Here is a 23,780-nt window from a genome sequence, read left to right as displayed (position 1 = left end):
ACCGAAAAAAACAGATGAGGGCTAGAGTTAAAAGATGGGGGTAGGGATGAAGTAAAAAGCTGGGAAGTTGATTGCTGAAAGAGATACCAGGCTGGAGAAAGGGGAGTCTGATAGGAGAGGGCAGAAGGCAGAGGAAGAAAGAAAAGGGAGGGGGGAAGCACCAGAGGGAAGCAATGGGCAGGCAAGGAGATAAGGTGAGAGAGGGAAGAGAGGATGGTGAAAGATGAAGTTGGGGGGGGGGGGACATTACCAGAAGTTCAAGAAATCAATGTTCGTGCCATCAGGTCGGAGGCTACCCAGGTATAAAATGCGGTTCCTCCAACCTAAGTGTGGCCTCATCACAACAGTGGCCTCCTCCTCCTTAACATTTATCCATCTTCAATTTAATGATCTGATCTTCCAGAGACTCTAAGAATACCTTCTAAGAAATCTCTATATACCTCAGGCTTAAATAACTGGCCCCATTAGGCTCTCATGTTCGGGGCTCTCCCAGTAGTGAAAACATCGCAACATCCACCCACTCAAGTCCTCTTCGTGCATTTGAATAAGGTTACCTAAATTTATCTAAACTCCATGTCTAAACTGATTAACCTCTCTTGATAAAACAATATACACACACAGAAATAAACCCCGTGAATCTCTTTGGATTAACTGATAAGGGGATCAAAAGTGAGCACAGTATTCCAGGTGTGACCTCACCAATACCCTGCAATACAGTAACAGAGCCACACTATTCTTAACAACACGCTGGAGGAACTCAGCAGGTCAGGCAGCATCCGTGGAAATGATCAGTCAACGTTTCGGGCCGGAACCCTTCGTCAGGACTGTAGAGGGAAGGGGCAGAGGCCCTATGAAGAAGGTGGGGGGAGGGTGGGAAGGAGAAGGCTGGTAGCTGCCAGGTGTAAAACCAGTAAGGGGGAAGATAAAAGGATGGGGGAGGGGAAGCAGGGAGGGGATAGGCAGGAAAGGTGAAGAAGGAATAGGGGAAAACACAATGGGTAGTAGAAGGAGGCGGAACTATGAGGGAGGTAATAGGCAGCTGGGGGAGGGGGCAGAGTGAAATAGGGATAGGGGAAGGGAATTACCGGAAGTTGGAGAATTCTATGTTCATACCAAGGGGCTGGAGACTACCTAGATGGTATATTAGGTGTTCTATCATGGCAGTAGAGGAGGCCATGTGTGGACTTATCCCAATGGGAATGGGAAGCAGAGTCCTCTGCCTCACTGAGGCCAAACAGCAGCTCCCTGACACCTCCTCTTACTTACCCCTGGAATAGGACCCCACCAAAAAACATCAAACCATTGTCTCCCGTACCATCACCGCCCGTATCAACTCCGGAGACCTTCCATCCTCAGCCACAAAACTCATAATTCCCACACCCCGCACTGCTCGGTTTTATCTCCTCCCCAAGATCCACAAGCCTGACTGTCCGGGTAGACCCATAGTTTCTGCCTGCTCCTGCCCCACCGAACTTGTATCTGCCTACGTGGACTCCATTTTGTCACCCATAGTTCAGTCCCTTCCCACCTACATCCGAGATACATCTCGTGCCCTCCACCTCTTCAATAACTTCCAGTTCCCCGGTCCCGACCGCTTCATTTTCACTATGGACGTCCAATCCTTATACACCTCCATTCCCCATCAAGAAGGCCTCAAAGCCCCCCGCTACTTTCTGGAGAATAGACCTCACCAGTTCCCCACCACCACTACCCTCCTCCGGTTGGCGGAACTGGTACTCACACTTAATAACTTCTCTTTTGGCTCTTCCCACTTTCTTCAGACCAAGGGTGTAGCTATGGGCACTCGCATGGGCCCCAGCAATGCCTGCCTTTTCGTTGGTTATGTGGAGCAGTCTGTGCTCCAAACCTGTTCTGGTACTGCTCCCCAACTTTTCCTTCGCTACATTGACGACTACATTGGTGTTGCTTCCTGCACCCAGGCTGAGCTTGTCAATTTCATCGACTTTACTTCAAACTTCCTCCCAGCCCTCAAATTCACTTGGTCTATCTCGGACACTTCTCTCCCCTTTCTCGACCTCTCGGTCTCCATCTCTGGAGACAAATTTCCACAGACATCTTCTACAAGCCCACTGACTCTCGACTCCTCTTCCCACCGCCACATGCAAAAATGCCATTCCCTATTCCCAGTTCCTCCATCTCCGCCGCATCTGCTCTCAGGATAAGGCTTTCTGTTCCAGGACATCTCAAATGTCCTCTTTCTTTAAGGATCGTGGTTTCCCTTCTGCCATCATCAATGATGCCCTCACCCGCATCTCCTCCATTTCCCGCACTTCGGCCCTCACCCCATCCTCCCGCCACCACAACAGGGACAGAGTTCCCCTTGTCCTCACCTACCACCCCACCAGCCTCTGGATCCAGCACATTATCCTCTGCAACTTCTGCCACCTTCAACAGGACCCCACCACTAAGCACATCTTTCCCTCTCCACCCCTCTCCACTTTCCTCAGGGATCAGTCCCTCCGCGACTCCCTGATCTACACATCTCTCCCCACGGATCTCCCACCCAGCACTTATACCTGTAAGCGTAAGTGCTACACCTGTCCCTACACCTCCTCTCTTGCCACCATTCAGGGCCCCAAACAGTCCTTCCAGGTGAGGCAACACTTCACTTGTGAGTCTGTTGGGGTCATCTATTGCATCCGGTGCTCCCGGTGCGGCCTCCTCTACATCGGTGAAACCCGACGCAGATTGGGGGACCGCTTCGTCGAGCACCTCTGCTCCGTCTGCCACAACAGACAGGATCTCCCGGTTGCCACCCACTTCAACTCTGCTTCCCATTCCCATTCGGATATGTCCATACATGGCCTCCTTTACTGCCATGATGAGGCTAAACTCAGGTTGGAGCAGCAACACCTCATATACCGTCTAGGTAGTCTCCAGCCCCGGGTATGAACACAGAATTCTCCAATTTCCGGTAATTCCCTCCCCTATCTCTATTTCACTCTGCCCCCTCCCCCAGCTGCCTATCACCTCCTTCATGGTTCCGCCTCCTTCTACTACCCATTGTGTTTTCCCCTATTCCTTCTTCACCTTTCCTGCCTATCACCTCCCTGCCTCCCCTCCCCCACCCTTTTATCTTTCCCCTTACTGGGTTTTCACCTGGAACCTACCAGCCTTCTCCTTCCCACCCTCACCCCACCTTCTTTCTAGGGCCTCTGCCCCTTCCCCCTAGAGTCCTGACGAAGGGTTCCGGCCCGAAATGTTGACTGATCGTTTCCAAGGATGCTGCCCGACCTGCTGAGTTCCTCCAGCGTGTTGTGAGTGTTGCTTTGACCGCAGCATCTGCAGAGTATTTTGTGTTTACTATTCTTAACATCCAGCCCCTTTGCAATACACATCGACCTGATGGACCTGTCTGCTGACTTGCACTATAACACCTCCATCACTCATTTGTGTCTCTGCTTTTCAATTGCTCTTGATCTCACACGTCCCCATATTAAACTCCATTTATACAAGATGGATACCAGAAGGAGTCACAGGCACACATGGAACTTAGACAAGAGATTATGTTACATCTATGTTTTATCGTCTTTTTTTAAATCCATTCAAGCCTCATCCCATAACTACTTAGGATTTACAAGCTACATGTGTTGATTCAATTTCCTCCATCCAGTCCCCCCAACTCCACCTACAAACTCCTAAGCCTAATATAACGGATCCATTTAATTGGGACACATTGGGACCGGTATATTTTGGCCCAATTAACCGACAGCCCTAATTAGCCGATGTTGCACAGAAGCAGTTAAAAAAGTATAAAAAAGACAGATTACCATTTAACTGAGCAATAAATTATATATTTAAATGAAATACAGAATAAGTTAGAACACTACCAGTACTATAGAACTGTGTATTAGTTCCTCATAGTTATCAATGGAGGAATCCATCCAGTGTACACTGCCACATTTTGATTTACTGTAAACAAACAAAATCAAGGCAGACACCTAGTGTACATAATGGATTGCCTTCATACAATGCTTTCAACAGTTACATCCTCCAAATCTTAACTTTCATTGTAGCGTTCAAGATGATTGTCAATTCCTTCAAATTCTTCATAATTCCCAACTTTTGAAGTAGGGAAATCATTTCATTTTTACTTCAGGCCGTTTTTGGCATCTTGAAGCCTGAATGTTTGAAACCGCAGTGAGCAAAACAGTTCTGAGTTAGCATCTTGCTCATCAGCTAACAGTGAACGCAAACACACACAATGGATGATATATAATTAACGATATGCTCTAAACAGTGTAGCGTCTAACACGCAGTTTTGAGTATACTCTATATTACACTGGCTGTTCTATTTAGTTAAAATTATTATAAATTACTATGATTGCACATGGCATATTTAGATGGAGACGTAACATAAATATTTTTACTCATGTATGTGAAAGATGCAAGAAATAAAGTAAATTCAATTCAACAGCCACACAAATGCACATAACTGACACTAGTTAGAAACTGTTTGACAACAGTCTCCTGTCCTAATTAAGTGGCATAGTGTTCCAAATAGACAAAGGGAATCCTGGCTACTTTCTGGATTAGTTTTTGTTCTTTAAGATTTGTATCAAATAGGCAGTTGCCCTGATTAACCAAAGACCCAATTAACTGTAATTCATTGTATTACACTTGTGGTTATCTCTTTTTGAAAATAAGACCTCCCACCTCACTAAGGATTACGCCAGCAAATGGTACTTCACCCAACACTCACAACTCCAAGCTCAGATACAGGGTCTGACGTGCTTTACACATAGCAAGAGGCAGTAACTTCACAGGTTGAACCACTGAACATATGAAGCCTGCAACCCTTTCAGGGGAAAACTGTCAACCTGGCTGAAGGCAAGGACATACACATTATTGCAGAAGGCTACAATGAGGGCATCAGTTGGGCTCTCAGCAATGTAGACAGTAATCATTCCATTTCATCAATGGATCCAACAACCATGCAACTTTTTTTCCACAGCCTTTGTTGCAGTCGTCAAAAAATACCCCATCATCAGAGTTTACAGTGGAATTTTTAGTTGCTAGGGTTCAGAGGGGCTAAGAGAGTGAGATTCAGTAAAGCAAGTATACTCCATCTGATCATTCGGATCACAAGAGCACAGCGACAAAGGATTAGCTGTAACTCCGGAGGCTGCAGAAGCTACTCTTTTCTTTCAAGATAGTAACTATTCCTTTCTCTTCTTGTTACTGTGACAATATCCTTACAATTCCTGATCTGCTAGACCAGGGGTCCCCAACCTTTTTTGCACCACGGACCTGTTTAATATTGACAATATTCTTGTGGACCGGCCAACCGGTGGGGGGGTTGTTAATCATGACCGGAATATGGGTGATAAGTCAACTATAAGTCACTTATAAGTGGCTAATACACTCAATTTCGTTTCTAAAAGGGTTTATCTAACAAATTTATTAAACACACAGCATATATTTTCCTCACATGAATATTGATAAGTCAATAGCATCATAACACTTTAAGTAACGTTTGGATATTAAACACACAGCACATATTTTCCCCGTATGAACATCATTGCGACACACCAGTATCGCTGAATCAGTGGGAGCCCTGGGCTTGTTTTCCTGCAACAAGACGGTCCTATCGAGGGGTGATGGGAGACAGTGATACTCAAAGGGGGTTCCTTATGTCCAGTCTATTCCACAATTTCGTTTTCGTTGCATTCATTGCAGAAAACTCCGCTTCGTGGCGATATGGTGTTGGAAATGGAAGCAACGTTTTCAGTGCTTTCATGGCTATCTCAGGATATTCAGCCTTGACTTTGATCCAGAATGCCGGCAGAGATGTTATGTCAAACATACTTTTCAGCCCACCATCATCTGCGAGCTCGAGGAGTTGATCTTCTTCCCGCGCTGACATGGATGATTCACCAAGGACATTCACAAATGGGTCACGGACCCGTTCCTTTGCACGTCTTGGGTCACTGATGACCTCACGTGCGTTCTAGTTCAACAGTGCGTGACAGGGAATGAGGAAAGGTGCAGCTGACTCATATCGTTTCATACCACCAAATCATATCGTTTCCTCACGGCCTGATAGCACATGATTTGCGGCCCGGTGGTTGGGGACCACTGTGCTAGACCCTTGAGATAGCAGCAGCTCAGTGTGACTGTGCAATCCAAAGCTGGATCAGAGCTCAGAGTCGCCCTGAGAGTCCATCTGCAGTCTCCTTCACAAACAGTCACAAACTCCTACTGAACAAGCTGTAGTCAGTCATGGAGCACAATACAGGCAGACATACAAAGCCAGGCAGTAAGAAACCACAAGGGTAACTAATTGATAATTCTATTGTCTATTCTCAATTCTGAAAGGATCATGGTTTATTCTGAACTATCCTGACTTTACACTTAACATTGTGTGGCTAAGCACAACTCAAGCTATATTTAAGTTTGCCGATGACACCATTGTCATAGGCTGCATCAAAGGTGATGATGAATCCACATATAGGAGGGAGACTGAAAATCTGGTTGAGTGGTGCCACAACAACAACCTCTTACTCAACGTCAGCAAGACCAAGGAGATGATTATTGATGTCAGAAGGAGGCAACCAGAGATCCAAGAGCCAGTCCTCATCGGAGGATCAGAGGTGGAGAGGGTCAGCAACGTTAAAATTCCTAAGCAATACTATTCCAGAGGACCTGTCCTAGATTCAGCACGTAGTGCAATTACAAAGAAAATACAGCAACGTCTCTACTTCCTTAGGAGTTTGCAAAGTTTCAGCATGACATCTGAAATTCTGACAAACTTCTATAGATGTATAATGGATAATATATTGACTGGCTGCATTACAGCCTGGTATGGAAACACCAATGTCCTTGAATGGAAAATCCTACAAAAGTAGTGGATATGACCTAGTCCATTACGGGCGAAGCCCTCTCCACCACTAAGCACATCTGCTCAGAGCGTTGTCACAGGTAAGCAGCACCCATCATCAGAGACCCCCACCACCCAGGCCATGCTCTCTTCTCGTTGTTGCTATCGAGGAGGTGGTACAGGAGCCTTAGATCCTTCACCATGAGGTTCAGGAGCAGTTATTATCCTTCAAACATTTAGCTCTGGAACCGGCATGGATAATTTCACTTATCAAATACTGTCGCAGGAAATCAGTATCCATCATCAGGGACCCCCACCACCCAATACAAGGTCTCTTCTTGCTGCTGCCATTAGGAAGGTGGTACGGAGCCTCAGGACTCACACTACCAGGTTCAGGAACAGTTATTATGCCTCAACTATCAGGCTCTTGAACGAAAGGGGATAACTTCACCTAACTATTTCTACAACTCACTTTCAAGGACTCTTCATCTCATGCTCTCGATGTTTATTATTTATTTATTACTATTGTTATTTCTTTCTGTCTGCATTTGGAGTGTTTGTTACCTTTTACACACTGGTTGAATACTCAGTCGGTGCAGTCTTTCATTGATTCTATTATGGCTACTGGATTTATTGAGTATGCTCGCAAGAAAATGAATCTCAGAGTTATATATGGTAACATACATGTACTTTTATAATATTTATTTTGAAATTTGAGTTTGCTTTCGCAGAGTTGTTTGCCTTGGTGATGGACTTGTTCCATATGCATGGAGCTGATCCTTATCAGTGGTCCCCAACCTCCGAGCCGCGGACCAATACATTCCCACAAAGAATGCAGCGGTACATCGGTAGCCGGAATGCACCCAGCACATCTTTAAGAAAAAAGCCGAAATAAACAAGCTAATTAATTAGGTGCCACCCGGCACGTAAATGTCGGCCCCGATCAGAGGCAATTGCCGATTGTGTCGCCTCTGATCTGGGCCGACATTTACGTGCCGGGCGGCACCTAATTAATTAGCTTGTTTATTTCGGCTTTTTTCTTAAAGATGTGCTGGGTGTGTTCCGGCTACCGCTGCATTCTTCGCGGCAATGTATCGGTCCGTGGCCCGGAGGTTGGGGACCACAGCTTATGCAGCTGCTGAAACCACTCAATTCCAAATGCTGAGTCCTCAAGGTGACCACATCACTGGGAGGCCCATAATCCTTGCAAAGCTCTTTACACATACTACCCATTTTTCACTGATAGGAGAAGGAGGTTAACTCAGCTTTCTACATCAGGAAGCTCTGTTGTGAGGGGATCCAGGAGTGCCCCTATTAACTGTTTGAAGAGAGACAGAGAGAGTCATTTATCATTGATGGTTTGTTTGGAAAAGGGAGAGAGATGAAGATTGACGGTTGGAGTGTCACGGGAGTTAACTTTGGAGATAAAAACTGAGCAGCTCGAAGGTTGCTATGCTGACCAACAGGACATTATTGATGTTACTTCCAAGGACTTGTTGCCTGCTCACATTCCTTTACAGACAAAGGAAGGAGGGATTCTTTGAATGACAGGTGATGCTCAGCTTGGTGAGATAAATAGGAGGTCAGATGGTACAGACCTCAGACACATGATATGGACACTGAATGAGCATTGTTGTGCCCGCAGAGAAAGTGGGTCTTGGAGGATTGATCAGGCAGATCGATCCAAATTGCTCTACCAGTGAAAATTCAAAGGCAAGACCGGTGGGGAGTTGTCCATGTGTCCGACCCTGGCCTGGGTAGACAGTTCAACCACCCCGAAGTACGATCCCCTTTGTTGTTAAAGTCACAGTCGGTGACTTGTGAAGGATTTCGGAGGACGTCGAGGAAAGCGACGGCAATAACTCACCTGAAGACTCAACTCACTCTCTCTCTGTCTCTCCATTACTATTCAACTAAATTCCACGAACTGAACTGAACTTTAGTCAACATCATGTATCTTTTTACCCCTAGACTTAAAGAAGCTTGGTTTTCATACATATTTCTCCACACTTACTGATTTACTTACATTATATATCTGTTATATATTCAATATTCAGGAGGGATAGACATGAAAGAAAAGGAGGTGGGGTGGCGTTGCTGGTTAAAGATGAGATTAACGCAATAGAAAGGAAGGACATAAGCCGGGAAGATGTGGAATCGATATGGGTAGAGCTGCATAACACTAAGGGGCAGAAAACGCTGCTGGGAGTTGTGTACAGGCCACCTAACAGTAGTAGTGAGGTCGGAGATGGTATTAAACAGGAAATTAGAAATGTGTGCAATAAAGGAACAGCAGTTATAATGGGTGACTTCAATCTACATGTAGATTGGGTGAACCAAATTGGTAAAGGTGCTGAGGAAGAGGATTTCTTGGAATGTATGCGGGATGGTTTTTTGAACCAACATGTCGAGGAACCAACTAGAGAGCAGGCTATTCTAGACTGGGTTTTGAGCAATGAGGAAGGGTTAATTAGCAATCTTGTCGTGAGAGGCCCCTTGGGTAAGAGTGACCATAATATGGTGGAATTCTTCACTACGATGGAGAGTGACATAGTTAATTCAGAAACAAAGGTTCTGAACTTAAAGAGGGGTAACTTTGAAGGTATGAGACGTGAATTAGCTAAGATAGACTGGCAAATGACACTTAAAGGATTGACGGTGGATATGCAATGGCAAGCATTTAAAGATTGCATGGATGAACTACAACAATTGTTCATCCCAGTTTGGCAAAAGAATAAATCAAGGAAGGTAGTGCACCCGTGGCTGACAAGAGAAATTAGGGATAGTATCAATTCCAAAGAAGAAGCGTACAATTTAGCCAGAAAAAGTGGCTCACCTAAGGACTGGGAGAAATTCAGAGTTCAGCAGAGGAGGACAAAGGGCTTAATTAGGAAAGGGAAAAAAGATTATGACAAAAAACTGGCAGGGAACATAAAAATTGACTGTAAAAGCTTTTATAGATATGTAAAAAGGAAAAGACTGGTAAAGACAAATGTAGGTCCCCTACAGACAGAAACAGGTGAATTGATTATGGGGAGCAAGGACATGGCAGACCAATTGAATAATTACTTTGGTTCTGTCTTCACTAAGGAGGACATAAATAATCTTCCAGAAATAGTAGGGGACAGAGGGTCCAGTGAGATGGAGGAACTGAGCGAAATACATGTTAGTAGGGAAGTGGTGTTAGGTAAATTGAAGGGATTAAAGGTAGATAAATCCCCAGGGCCAGATGGTCGGCATCCTAGAGTGCTTAAGGAAGTAGCCCAAGAAATAGTGGATGTATTAGTGATAATTTTTCAAAACTCGTTAGATTCTGGACTAGTTCCTGAGGATTGGAGGGTGGCTAATGTAACCCCACTTTTTAAAAAAGGAGGGAGAGAGAAACCGGGGAATTATAGACCGGTTAGCCTAACGTCAGTGGTGGGGAAACTGCTGGAGTCAGTTATCAAAGATGTGATAACAGCACATTTGGAAAGCGGTGAAATCATCGGACAAAGTCAGCATGGATTTGTGAAAGGAAAATCATGTCTGATGAATCTCATAGAATTTTTTGAGGATGTAACTAGTAGAGTGGATAGGGGAGAACCAGTGGATGTGGTATATTTGGCTTTTCAAAAGACTTTTGACAAGGTCCCACACAGGAGATTAGTGTGCAAACTTAAAGCACATGGTATTGGGGGTATGGTATTGATGTGGATAGAGAATTGGTTAGCAGACAGGAAGCAAAGAGTGGGAATAAACGGGACCTTTTCAGAATGGCAGGCAGTGACTAGTGGGGTACCACAAGGCTCAGTGCTGGGACCCCAGTTGTTTACAATATATATTAATGACTTGGATGAGGGAATTAAATGCAGCATCTCCAAGTTTGCGGATGACACGAAGCTGGGCGGCAGTGTTAGCTGTGAGGAGGATGCTAAGATGATGCAGGGTGACTTGGATAGGTTGGGTGAGTGGGCAAATTCATGGCAGATGCAATTTAATGTGGATAAATGTGAAGTTATCCACTTTGGTGGCAAAAATAGGAAAACAGATTATTATCTGAATGGTGGCCGATTAGGAAAAGGGGAGGTGCAACGAGACCTGGGTGTCATTATACACCAGTCATTGAAAGTGGGCATGCAGGTACAGCAGGCGGTGAAAAAGGCGAATGGTATGCTGGCATTTATAGCGAGAAGATTCGAGTACAGGAGCAGGGAGGTACTACTGCAGTTGTACAAGGCCTTGGTGAGACCACACCTGGAGTATTGTGTGCAGTTTTGGTCCCCTAATCTGAGGAAAGACATCCTTGCCATAGAGGGAGTACGAAGAAGGTTCACCAGATTGATTCCTGGGATGGCAGGACTTTCATATGAAGAAAGACTGGATGAACTGGGCTTATACTGGTTGGAATTTAGAAGATTGAGGGGGGATCTGATTGAAACGTATAAAATCCTAAAGGGATTGGACAGGCTAGATGCAGGAAGATTGTTCCCGATGTTGGGGAAGTCCAGAACGAGGGGTCACAGTTTGAGGATAAGGGGGAAGCCTTTTAGGACTGAGATTAGGAAAAACTTCTTCACACAGAGAGTGGTGAATCTGTGGAATTCTCTGCCACAGGAAACAGTTGAGGCCAGTTCATTGGCTATATTTAAGAGGGAGTTAGATATGGCCCTTGTGGCTACGGGGATCAGGGGGTATGGAGGGAAGGCTGGTGCAGGGTTCTGAGTTGGATGATCAGCCATAATCATAATAAATGGTGGTCCAGGCTCGAAGGGCCGAATGGCCTACTCCTGCACCTATTTTCTATGTTTCTATGTTTGATCTTCACTTAGTTTACTGTATTGTGTAGTTATTAATAAATATTAGTAGTTATTAGCAATACAGGTGTCCCCCGCTTTTCGAACGTTCGCTTTACAAAACTTCACTGTTACAAAAGACCTACATTAGTACCCTGTTTTCGCTTTCAGAAGGTGTTTTCACTGTTCCGAAAAAAAAGCAGCGCGTGGGGAAAATCAGTGCACCGCGCACCCCCAGCAGCCGCTCTCCCCCGGATTTGGAAATGCATTCTTGCTGGCATTGCTCAAACATGCGCCTGTGAGCAGCTGTTTGCAAGATGAGTTCTAAGGTATCGGAAAAGCCTGAAAGAGCTCGTAAGGGTATTACACTTAGTGTAAAACTAGACATAATTAAGTATTTCGATCGTGGTGAACGAAGTAAGGACGAAGTGAGTTTGGCTTGTGGAAGTTGACGAAGGTGTGTGGAAGAGGTTTTGGCATCCCATGACCAAGAACTGATAGATGAAGAGCTGATGCAATTGGAAGAAGAAAGGATAACAATCGAAACCGAATGTAATAGCAAACGGACCGAAAGTGAAGTTGTCCAGGAACTGAACGTGAAGCAACCGCGTGAGATTTTCGCTGCAATGATAAAGTACGACTTTAATTTTGAAAGGGTACGTAGGTTTAGGGGATATTTGCAGGATGGTTTGAGTCCTTACAAAGAACTGTGTGATAGAAAAATGCGCGAGGCTCAGCAGTCAAGCAAGCTTTCCACATCAGCCACAGCAGACGACGAACCTCAACCTTCGATGCAATTGGAAATCGGCACTGATCTGGGCTGACAATTATGTGCCGGGTGGCACCTAATTGATTAGCATGTTGATTTCGACTTTTCTCTTAAAGATGTGCTGTGTGCCTCCCGGCTACCGCTGCACCCCTCATGCTTCGTGAATCGGTATCAGTCAGCGGCCTGGACGGTGAGGGCCACTGCACTACCCCAACCTGCGACGACTCAGCCTAACACACCATCATCAGTGTGCTCGGCGCCGAACCAATTCCGGTAAGTGATACTACACTGTACATACATTATTTCTACTTTATATAGGCCGTGTATTTTTACATGTTATTTGGTATGATTTGGCAGCTTCATAGCTTAAAGGTTACTGGAGAGCGCTTGTGTGAGATTTTCTGCCAGCGGCGCTTGCGTGAGATTTTCCCTACGGAGAACAGTGCAGTAATGATTATGGTAAAGTATTTCTACTTTATATAGGCTGTGTATTTATCATATCATTCCTGCTTTTACTATATGTTACTGTTATTTTAAGTTTTATGTGTTATTTGGCATGATTTGGTAAGTTATTTTTGGGTCTGCGAACGCTCACAAATTTTTCCCATATAAATAAATGGTAATTGCTTCTTCGCTTTACGACATTTCGGCTTACGAACCGTTTCATAGGAACGCTCTACCTTCGGATGGCGGGGGAAACCTGTACTAGACTCCAACGTGGTTTCTATTTCTGCTGGTTTCTTTATTCCCGTCACGGGGTACGTGACACTATGAAGATAGCTCCTCTCCTCTCCTTACAATGATCAACTGTCAGTGCCACAGACATCTCATCACACAGCTTTATCCCCTACAGTTGTCAAGGGACCATCTCTACCTTCCCAACTCAGTAACTATTTTCTTCAATCAGTTAAACACACCTGGCTGTGAGAAAGTGCCTTCGACTAAGTACTTGGTTTCTGTGTGCACTACCTTTTCGAGGAAACAACTTTATTTCGAACTAGGATAGCAAAAACTGAAACTATTATCTCAGCAGGCGATAATCCTCTCCTGGTTTGAGCACTATGAAAGGCAAGTAAACCTCCAAGTAAGGGTCAAGCAACCAGATAATGAGTCCCTGATAGCCTTCTACTTGCAGGTGGGGTAGACGCAAGGTGTTAGCTGGATGTTGAGGTTACCACAATATGGCAGCATTGGTCACCAGACAATAATGCAAAAGGACTAACACCACTGATTGTCTCTTCTCTCTACTTCTGGCATATAAAGCTTATGCTAGTCAATTTGTCAGACTGTGTGATGTTAAAAGTGAATGCTTGTGATTGATGTGGTAAATTAAGACAAATTGGTATCTGTAAAACTCAAAGCAAATCTATTATGTGATATAATTTCGTGGCAAAATCTCAACCACTGCTTTATTTTTATTTATTGGAGATACAGCCTTACTGATCAGCAACCTCTGATTTAACCCTAGCCTAATCATAGGATAGTTTACAATGACTAATTAACCTACTAATTGGATCACAAACAAAAGAAAATCTGCAGATGTTGGAAATCCAAGCAACAGACACAAAATTCTGGAGGAACTCAGCAGACCAGGCAGCATCTATGGAAAGGAGTACAGTCAGCATTTCAGGCTGTGACCTTTCCCCAATCCTGAGGAGGGGTCTCAGCCCAAAACGTTGACTGTACTCCTTTCCAGCATGTGTGTGCAATGTACTAATCGGTACAGCTCTGTGGGAAAAAAACAGCAGCACCTGGTGGAAACCCACGCAGTCACAGGGAGAATGTACAAATTTACAGACTGCAGCATAATTGACGCAAGTGGAAAACTTATCCTACATCTACCACCTTTTTCAACAATATCAAAGTATGGGATGTTACAACTTTCATCAATACAACGAAATTTAAAGAATTGCTTTCAGAATACCATTAAAAACAGAAAATATAGTTATTTTGGAAATTAATGAAGAGTCAATGTTTCGGGCCAAAACCGTGCATCAAAACTGGAAAGGGAGTGGTTGAAGCCAGAATAACGAGGGGAGAGTGGAAGGAGTACCAGCTTTAACGTACACCTCCCCCCTTCCCCCACCATTCTGGAGCTTTCCCCCTTCCTTTGCAATCCCTGATGAAGGGTCTCAGCCAGAAACATTGACTTTTTGTTCATTTCTCTAGATGCTGCCTGACCTGCTGATTTCCTCCAGCATTTTGAGTATGTTGCTCATAGTTTCTAGCATCTGCAGAATCTCTTGTGTTTCAATTAATTATTTTGCATTGCAGACATGGACGTTCTGATAAATTCAAAAGTTATTCCCCAGGCTTGTGCAGGAATTCCTGGGACTATGGCCTCTATCAGTCAAGGACAAAGGAATCAGGCACACTGAAACCTCACTACCCACAGCTCTACCTTCAAGTCACACCATTCTGACTCAGAAACATTCTGCAATTCCTTCAGTGTCACTGAATCTAAAAGCTTGGAATTCCTCACACATTAACTTTGTGGGATTATCTCCACCAGAGTGTCAAGATGGGGATTCATCGCCATTTTATAAAGGGCATTTCGGGAGAGAAACGATAAATGATGACCTTGCCAGCAGAACCAATATTTTTTTAATTATAAGCTCAACATGATACTAAAAAGCAGCTGAAGGATGAATTAAAGAGTCCTTTACCAATATTGTGGGAATTAGTAAAGAGGCTGCAGTGAAAATGTTTCCTCTTGCAGGAAGAAAGCAAAACCAGAAACCATGAATATAATATGACAGTCACCAAGAAATCGAATGGGCAAGTCAGAACAATATTCTTTACCTGAAATGTAGTGAGAATGTGGAGTTACGTTCCACAGGATATGGCTGAAGTGAACAACATGCATAAATTCAAGTGAAAAGGGAATAGAGGAGTAATGCAGATGAAGAAAGGCAGGTAGAGGTTTGAGTGGAACACAAACACATGAATGGACTGTCTCTATAATTCAACAGCATTGCACAGGCAGACAAGTGTTCTGAAGTATATTTATTATAACCCAGCTGTCAAATTTCACAATAAAGTCCCACACGTAGTAAGTGATTAAGTAATGGGTTACTTGGACCAAGCAGTGGATTATGACTTCTAGAGGAGAAAATCAGATGTCTATGAGCCAGTCCTCACTGGAGGATCAGAGGTGGAGAGGGTCAGCAATTTTAATTCCTTGGGGCTAACATTTCAAAGGACCTGTCCTGGGCCCAGCATGCAAGTGCAATTACAAAGAAATCACAGTAGCCCCTCTATTTCTTTAAGAGTTTGCGAAGATTTGGTATCTAAAACTTTGACAAACTTCTACATATGTGTAGTGGAGAGTATACTGACTGGCTGCATCTCAGCCTGGTATGTAAACAAACACCAATGCCCTTGAACAGAAAATCCTTCAAAAATAGTGGATACAGCTCAGTCTATCACGGGTAAAGCTCTCCCCACCACTGAGCACATCTGCATGAAACACTGTTGCAGGAAATCAGTATCCATCACCAGGCACCCTCACCACCCAGACCATGCTCTCCTCTCACTGCTGCCATCAGGAAGAAGGTACAGGAGCCTCAGGACTCACACAACCAGGTTCAGGAACAGCTATTATTCCTCCACCATCAGCCTCTCGAACCAAAGGGGATAACTTCACTCGACTTCACTTGCCCATCATTGAAATGTTTCCACAACCTATGGACTCACTTTCAAGCATTCTTCATCTTATGTTCTCAATATTTATTGCTTATTTATTTATCTTTAAATCTTGTGTTTACACAGTTTGTTGTCTCCTGCACTCTGGTTGAATGCCCTACTGAGCAGTCTTTCATTGATTCTGTTATGGTTATTATTCCATCAATTGATTCAGTAATCCACAAGAAAATGAATCTCAGAGTTGTATATGGTGACATAAGACGCTGGAGCAGAATTAGGCTATTCAGCCCTTCCGAGTCTGCTCCGCCATTTCATCATGGCTGATCCCAGATCCCACTCAACCCCATATACCTGCCTTCTCACCATATCCTTTGATGCCCTGACCAATCAGGAAACTATCAACTTCCGCTTTAAATATACCCACAGACTCGGACTCCATCGCAGTCTGTGGCAGAGCGTTCCACAGATTCACCACTTGCTAGTTTAAAAAATTCCTCCTTACCTCTCTTCTTAAGGGTTGCCCCTCAATTTTGAAACTGTTCTCTAGTTCAGGACACCCCTACCAGAGGAAACGTCCTCTCCACATCCACCCTATCTAGTCCTTTCAACATTCAGTAGGTTTCAATGAGATCCCCCTGCACTCTTCTAAATTCCAGTGAGTACAAGCACAAAGCTGCCAAATGCTCCTCATATGTTAACTCATTCATTCCTGGAATCATCCTTGTAAACCTCCTCAGGACTCCCTCCAATAACAACACATCCTTTCTGAGATATGGGGTCCAAAACTGTTGACAATACTCAGTGCGGCCCAACTAGTGTCTCATTTTGCATTTGCCTTCTTTACCACAGACTCCACCTGTAAATTAACCTTCTGGGAGTCTTGCATGAGGACTCACAAACCCCTCTGCACCTCTGATGTTTGAACCTTCTCCCCATTTAGATAACAGTCTACAATATTGTTCCTTTACTAAAATGCATTATCACGCATTTCCCAACACTGTACTTCATCTGCCATGTTCTTGCTCATTCTTCCAATTTGTCTAAGTCCTGCTGAAATCGCATTACTTACTCAGCACCACCTACCCCTCCACCTATCTTTGTATCACCTGCAAACTTTACCACAAAGCCATCAGTTCCATTATGTACATCACTAACAAACAATGTGAAAAGTAGCGATCCCAATACTGACCCCTGAGGAACACCACTAGTCATGGGCAGCCAACCAGAAAAGACCCCCTTTATTCCCACTCACTGCCTTCTGCCTGTCAGCCATTCCTCTATCCATGCTAGTATTTTTCCTGTAACACCCATAGGATTTTATCTTGTTAAGCAGCCTCATGTGTGGCACATTATCAAATGCCTTCTGAAAATCCAAGTAAATAACATCCACTGCCTCTGCTTTGTCCTCCCTGCTTGTTACTTCCTTGCAGAACTCTTAACAGATTTCCCTTGACAGAATCCATGCTGACCGACTTATTTTATCATTAGACTCCAAGTACCTCAAAACCTCATCCTTAATAATAGACTCCAACAGTTTCCCAACCACTGAGGTTAGGCTAACTGGCCTATAATTTCAAACGAGAGAAAGTCTGCAGATGCTGGAAATGCTGGAGAAACTCAGCAGACCAGGCAGCATTTGGACTGAAACCCTTCAAAATCTTGACAATATTCTTTTTCACAGTTGCTGCCCGGCCTGCTCAGTTCCTCCAGCATTTTGTGTGTGTTGCTTGGCCTATAATTTGATAAGGGAACTGGATGTAAAAGGGGCCATTAGGAGGTAGTGACCATAATATGACAAGTTTTAATCTACAATTTGAGAGGGAGAAGGGAAGATCGGAAGTGTCAGTATTACAGTTGAACAAAGGGGACAATGGACACATGAGGGAGGAGCTGGCAAACGTTATCTGGAAAGATACCCTAGCAGGGATGACAGTGGAACAACAATGGCAGGTATTTCTGGGAATAATACAGAAGGTGCAGGATCAGTTCATTCCAAAGAGGAAGAAAGGTTTTAAGGGGAGTAAGAGGCGACCGTGGATGACAAGGGAAGTCAAGGACAGTATAAAAATAAAAGAGAGGAAGTATAACATAGCAAGGATGAGTGGGAAGCCAGAGGATTGGGAAACTTTTAAGGAGCAACAGAAGATAACTGAAAAGGCAATACGGGGGGGGGGGGAGAGAAGGTGCGAGGGTAAGCTAGCCAAAAATATAAAGGAGGATAGTAAAAGCTTCTTCAGGTATGTGAAGAGGAAAAAATTAGTTAAGACCAAAGTTGGGCCCTTACTGAAACGGGTGAAATTGTTATGGGGAACAAGGAAATGGCAGACGAGCTGAACAGGTACTTTGGATCTGTCTTCACTAGGGAAGACACAAACAATCTCCCAGATGTAATAGTGGCCAGAGGACCTAGGGTAACAGAGGACCTGAAGGAAATTCGCATCAGACACAAAACGGCATTGGGTAAACTGATGGGACTGAAGGTTGATAAATTCCCAGGGCCTGATGGTCTGCATCCCAGGGTACTTAAGGAGGTGGCTCTAGAAATCGTGGACGCGTTGGTAATAATTTTCCAATGTTCTATAGATTCAGGATCAGTTCCTGCGGATTGGAGGGTAGCTAATGTTATCCCACTTTTTAAGGAGGGAGAGAGAAAACAGGCAATTATAGACCAATTAGTCTGACATCAGTGGTGGGGAAGTTGCTGGAATCAATTATAAAAGATGTAATAGCGGCATATTTGGATAGCAGTGGCAGGATAGGTCTGAGTCAGCATGGATTTACGAAGAGGAAATCATGCTTGACTAATCTTCTGGAATTTTTTGAGAATGTAACTGTGAAAATGGACATGGGAAAGCCAGTGGATGTAGTGTACCTGGACTTCCAGAAAGCCTTTGATAAGGTCCCACATAGGAGGTTAGTGTACAAAATTACAGCAAATGGTATTGGGGGTAGGGTACTGACATGGATAGAAAATTGGTTGGCAGACAGGAAACAAAGAGTAGGGATTAATGGGTCCTTTTCAGAATGGCAGGCAGTGACTAGTGGGGTACCGCAAGGCTCGGTGCTGGGACCGCAGCTATTTACAATATACATTAATGATTTAGATGAAGGGATTAAAAGTAACATTAGCAAATTTGCAGATGACACAAAGCTGGGTGGCAGTGTGAAATGTGAGGAGGATGTTATAAGAATGCAGGGTGACTTGGACAGGTTGGGTGAGTGGGCAGATGCAGTTTAATGTGGATAAATGTGAGGTTATCCACTTTGGTGGCAAGAACAGGAAGGCAGATTACAATCTGAATGGTGTCAAGTTAGGAAAAGGGGAAGTACAATGAGTGCTAGGTGTCCTTGTTCATCAGTCACTGAAAGTAAGCATGCAGGTCCAGCCGGCAGTGAAGAAAGTTAATGGCATGCTGGCCTTCATAACAAGGGGAATTGAGTATAGGAGCAAAGAGGTCCTTCTGCAGTTGTACAGGGCCCTGGTGAGACCACACCTGGAATATTGTGTATAGTTTTGGTCTCCAAATTTGAGGAAGGACATTCTAGCTATTGAGGGAGTGCAGCATAGGTTTACAAGGTTAATTCCCGGGATGGCAGGACCGTCATATGTTGAAAGATTGGAGCGACTGGGCTTGTATACATTGGAATTTAAAAGGATGAGAGGGGATCTGATTGAAACATATAAGATTATTAAGGGATTGGACACGCTAGAGGCAGGAAACGTGTTCCCGATGTTGGGGGAGTCCAGAACCAGAGGCCACAGTTTAAGAATAAGGGGTAGACAATTTAGAACGGAGTTGAGGAAAAACTTTTTCACATAGAGGGTTGTGGTTCTGTGGAATGCTCTGCCTCAGAAGGCAGTGGAGGCCAATTCTCTGGATTCTTTCAAAAAAGAGTTAGATAGAGCTCTTAAAGATAGCAGAGTGAAGGGATATGGGAAGAAGGCAGAAAAAGGGTACTGATTGTGGATGATCAGCCATGATCACAGTGAATTGTGGTGCTGGCTCAAAGGGCTGAATGGCCTACTCCTGCAGCTATTGTCTATTATTTCCTTTCTTTTGCCTTCCTCCCTTCTTAAAGAGTGGAGCGACATTTGCAATCTTCCAATCCTCTGGGATCATGCCAGAAACAAGTGATTCTTGAAAGATCACGACCAATTCATCCATTATCTTTTCAGCAACCTCTCTCAGGACTCTCGGATATAGTCCATCTGGTCCAGGTGACTTATCCACCTTAGGACCTTTGACATATATGTACTTTGATAATAAAATTTACTTTGAACTTTGAATGTGTTTCTTCAGGCTCCTGTACCATCTCCTTGGTGGCAGCAATGAGAAGAGGTCATGTCCCAAGTGACAGGGGTCCTTATTGATGTGTGCCACCTTTTTGAGAAATTGCTCTTTGGAAGTGTCCTCAATGCTTGGGAGGCTAGTGCTCATGATGAAGCTGGCAGAGTTTACAACTTTCTGCAGCTTTTTCCAATCCAGAATCCAGAGTGGTTGTGAGCTGGAACTTACTGCCCACTGAAGATGGTTGAGTCAGATACAACATTTAAGAGACAGTTAGACAGGCAAGGCACAGAAATGAAATGGATCTAATGTTGACAAATTAGATCACCATGGATGTAGTAAAAGCTTAGCTTGAAATTGGTGCTCTTTAACTCCATGACTGTACATTACTTTCATGTAACAAGAGAAATTAGTATGCACATTTTCTCAAAATGTGTGCTACTTTACTGTGAAGAACATAAAAGCTGTTCATTTGGATTCTGAACATTTCCCAGCAAAAATTCTAGTCTAGCCTAGTCATTGCATCTCCCACCTGCAACAAGTATCCGAAGAAATCGCTAAAGAAACACCAGGTGCCTATTGGAAACATGGAGAAATGAAATATACCATGATTGTGGTCCCGGGAATTAAAGGGTTGACGTATGAGGAACATCTAATAGCTCTGGGCCTATAAATCTGATGTCCTGATGAAGGGTCTCAGCCCGAAATGTCGATGATACTCTTTTCTATAGATGCTGCCTGGCCTGCTGAGTTCCTCCAACAGTTTGTTTGTGTTGCTTCGATTTCCAGCATCTGCAGATTTCTTGTTTGTGACTGGGTCTATAATTGCTGGAATTTTGAAGAATGAGAGATGATCTCACTCAAACCTATTGAATATTGAAAGGCCTAGCTAGAGTGGACATGAAGAGGCTGTTTCCTAAAGTAAGGGAGTCTAGGACCAGAGGGCACAACCTCAGAATAGAGGGATGTCCATTTAGAACAGAAATAAGGAGGAATTTCTTTAGCCAGGGGGTGGTCAATCTGTGGAATTTATTGCCACCGATGGATGTGAGGAGACAAGACATTGGGTATATTTAAAGCAGAGATTCTTAGGTTCTTGTTTAGTTAGGGTGTCAAAGTTTATGAGGAGAAGGCAAGAGAATGGGTTTAAGAGGGAAAATAAATCAGCCATGATGGAATAGCGAAGACCTGATGGGCCAAATGGTCTAATTCTGCTCCTACATCTCATCATTTGTACTGTCACAACGTTTCCATCGATAACATATATTGCTGAAAATCACAGTGATACTTTGACACAAATAACTTTTCTCAGAGAAACAAAGTGATTTAGGATGACAGTACCTTTTAGCACTAGTTGAAAGTTTAGCAGCCGTTTTACCGGAAATCTTGGCATCCTTCTTCTTAGGCTGCTGTTGTTGCCTTTCTTGTTCTTGCTGATTACTCTCACGTTGATCCCCATCTGAGCTACCACTACTGGTACTCGGGCTGTCATCAGCCCTCTGTGACTCACTGGACATAGTACTTGCTCTGGAAGTTAAAACACACTGTCACTGATGACTTATATTCTTTTCAAAATGTCACAATCCACTACACCATAGGGATGCTCTGGGGGTAGGGAGGGAAAGTGGGGACGGGGGTGGGGGGGAGATGGGGAAGGGAGGTAGGGAGAGGGGGTGCAGGTGGAGGAAGGGAGTAGGGGGCGGGGGTGGAGGGAGGGAGATGGGGCAGGGGGTTGGGGGGTGGAGGGAAGGACAGGGTGGGGGTGGAGGGAAGGATGGGGTTGGGGGGTGGAGGGTGTGGGGGGTTGGGGGTGGAGGGAAGGATGGGATGGGGGTGAAAGGAGGGAGGGGGCAGGGGGTTGGGGGTGGAGGGAGGGGCAGGGGGTTGGGGTGGAGGGAGGGAGGGGGCAGGGGGTGGGGGTGGAGGGAGATGGGGCAGGGGGTTGGGGGTGGAGGGAGGGAAGGGGGCAGGGGTGGAGGGAGATGGGGCAGGGGGTTGGGGGTGGAGGTGGAGGGAGGGGGCAGAGGGTGGGGGTGGAGGGAGATGGGGCAGGGGGGTGGGGGCAGGGGGTGGAGGGAGTGAGGGGGCAGGGGGTGGGGGTGGAGGTGGAGGGAAGGGGGGCGGGATGGGGGAGGAAGTGGAGATGGTTGGTGGGCGGGCACAGACGGACGGGTGAAGGGCCTCTCCTACCCACACACGGGAACACCACACAAAGACACATACTGTCCCCGCTCGTCTCCAACTTTCAGGCCGCCTTCGAGAGGACAGGAGACGGCTGTCGGGGGAGGGTGGGGAGACGACGAACAGGGGGAGAGGGGAAAGGAGACGGACGGAGTGGCTTCAGATTATTTAAAAAATAAATAAAAAGAAAACAGATGCTGAGGTTACCTGAAAGGAAAGCAGCCGCTGCCCGTCCCCGGGTCACGCTGAGAAGGAGAGGAGAGGGGAGGGGAGGGGGTGCGAAGAGATCGGGCAGAGTTAGGCCCCGGGCTGAGGAGGGGGGAACGCCGAGCCCCGGCTGGGCACAAACGGGGGCCGCAAAGCCTCCCGCTCCGGATGTGGATCCGGATCCTCGCCGCCGCCGCCGCCTTCACCCGAGCGCGCACGCGGCCGTCTTCCGAGCACGCGGAGCGGGTAGAGGGCGCGCGCACCTTCCCGACGACAGAACCCGCGCTTCGGCGACCCGTGGTCGCGCACAGAGTACGCGCGCTCCCGCAGACTCCACATTTACCAATCCTCCCCCCCCCCCCCCAACGCCGCTCACCCATAATGATGCCGGTTGGCAGGAAGAGGAGAGGCTTTGGGTTATCTGAGACTTTCTTCACTCCTCTTCCCCCCTCACTCATCCCTTCTTTTACCTCTCCCTCCCTCCCCCTCTCACCCTTTCTTACCCTCCCACAACCCCCTCCCCTCCCCCTCTTCCTTCACCTTCACTACCCCCTTCCTTCCTCCCTTCCCCTCTCACAACCCTCTTCCTTCTGCTCCCACAACCCTCTCCTCTCCCCCCTCCCCTCTTCTTTCACCTTCCTCCCTTCCCCTCTCACAACCCTCTTCCTTCTGCTCCCACAACCCTCTCCTCTCCCCCTCACCCCTCTTCCTTCACCTTCACTACCCCCTTCCTTCCTCCCTCCCTCTCTCACCCCTCTTCCTTCCCCTCCCGTAACCCTCTTCCCCTTGTTTCACCCTCTCTCCAATTTCTCTCCAATGCCCTACTCTCACCCCTATCCAGTCCCCCTCTCTCCCCCCTCAAACTCCCTCTCCCACTCCTTCACACTAAAATGTTTCAACGCACACAAAATGCTGGAGGAACTCTGTAGGCCAAGCAACATCTACGGGAAAAAAGTTAGTCGATGTTTTGGGTCGAATCCTGTCAAAGGGTTTCGGCCTGAAACGTAGACTACCTTTTTTCCTTAGATGCTGCCTGACCTGCTGAGTTCCTCCAGCATTTTGTGTGTGTTGTT

The 23,780-nt window shown here is 45.6% G+C and overlaps 1 protein-coding gene across 1 annotated transcript in view; it reads right to left on the bottom strand.

Moving 5' to 3' along the window:
- LOC134357793 (ubiquitin-conjugating enzyme E2 E2) overlaps nt 1-22,991 on the bottom strand; it is a 189,021-nt gene extending 166,030 nt beyond the window's left edge. Inside the window, exons 1-2 of the mRNA XM_063069450.1 lie at nt 22,708-22,991; nt 21,661-21,846 (exon numbers count right to left, since the gene is read on the bottom strand). Coding sequence (XP_062925520.1) covers nt 21,661-21,836 — 176 coding nt within the window. The 5' untranslated portion in view covers nt 21,837-21,846; nt 22,708-22,991. The remainder of the gene's footprint in view (nt 1-21,660; nt 21,847-22,707) is intronic.
- Between the last annotated feature and the right edge of the window lie 789 nt (nt 22,992-23,780).

This window comes from Mobula hypostoma, chromosome 17 (assembly GCF_963921235.1).
Source record: "Mobula hypostoma chromosome 17, sMobHyp1.1, whole genome shotgun sequence".
Lineage (NCBI taxonomy): Eukaryota > Metazoa > Chordata > Chondrichthyes > Myliobatiformes > Myliobatidae > Mobula > Mobula hypostoma.
Note: the sequence above shows the minus strand (reverse complement) of the source record. Positions and strands in the feature narration are given on the sequence as shown.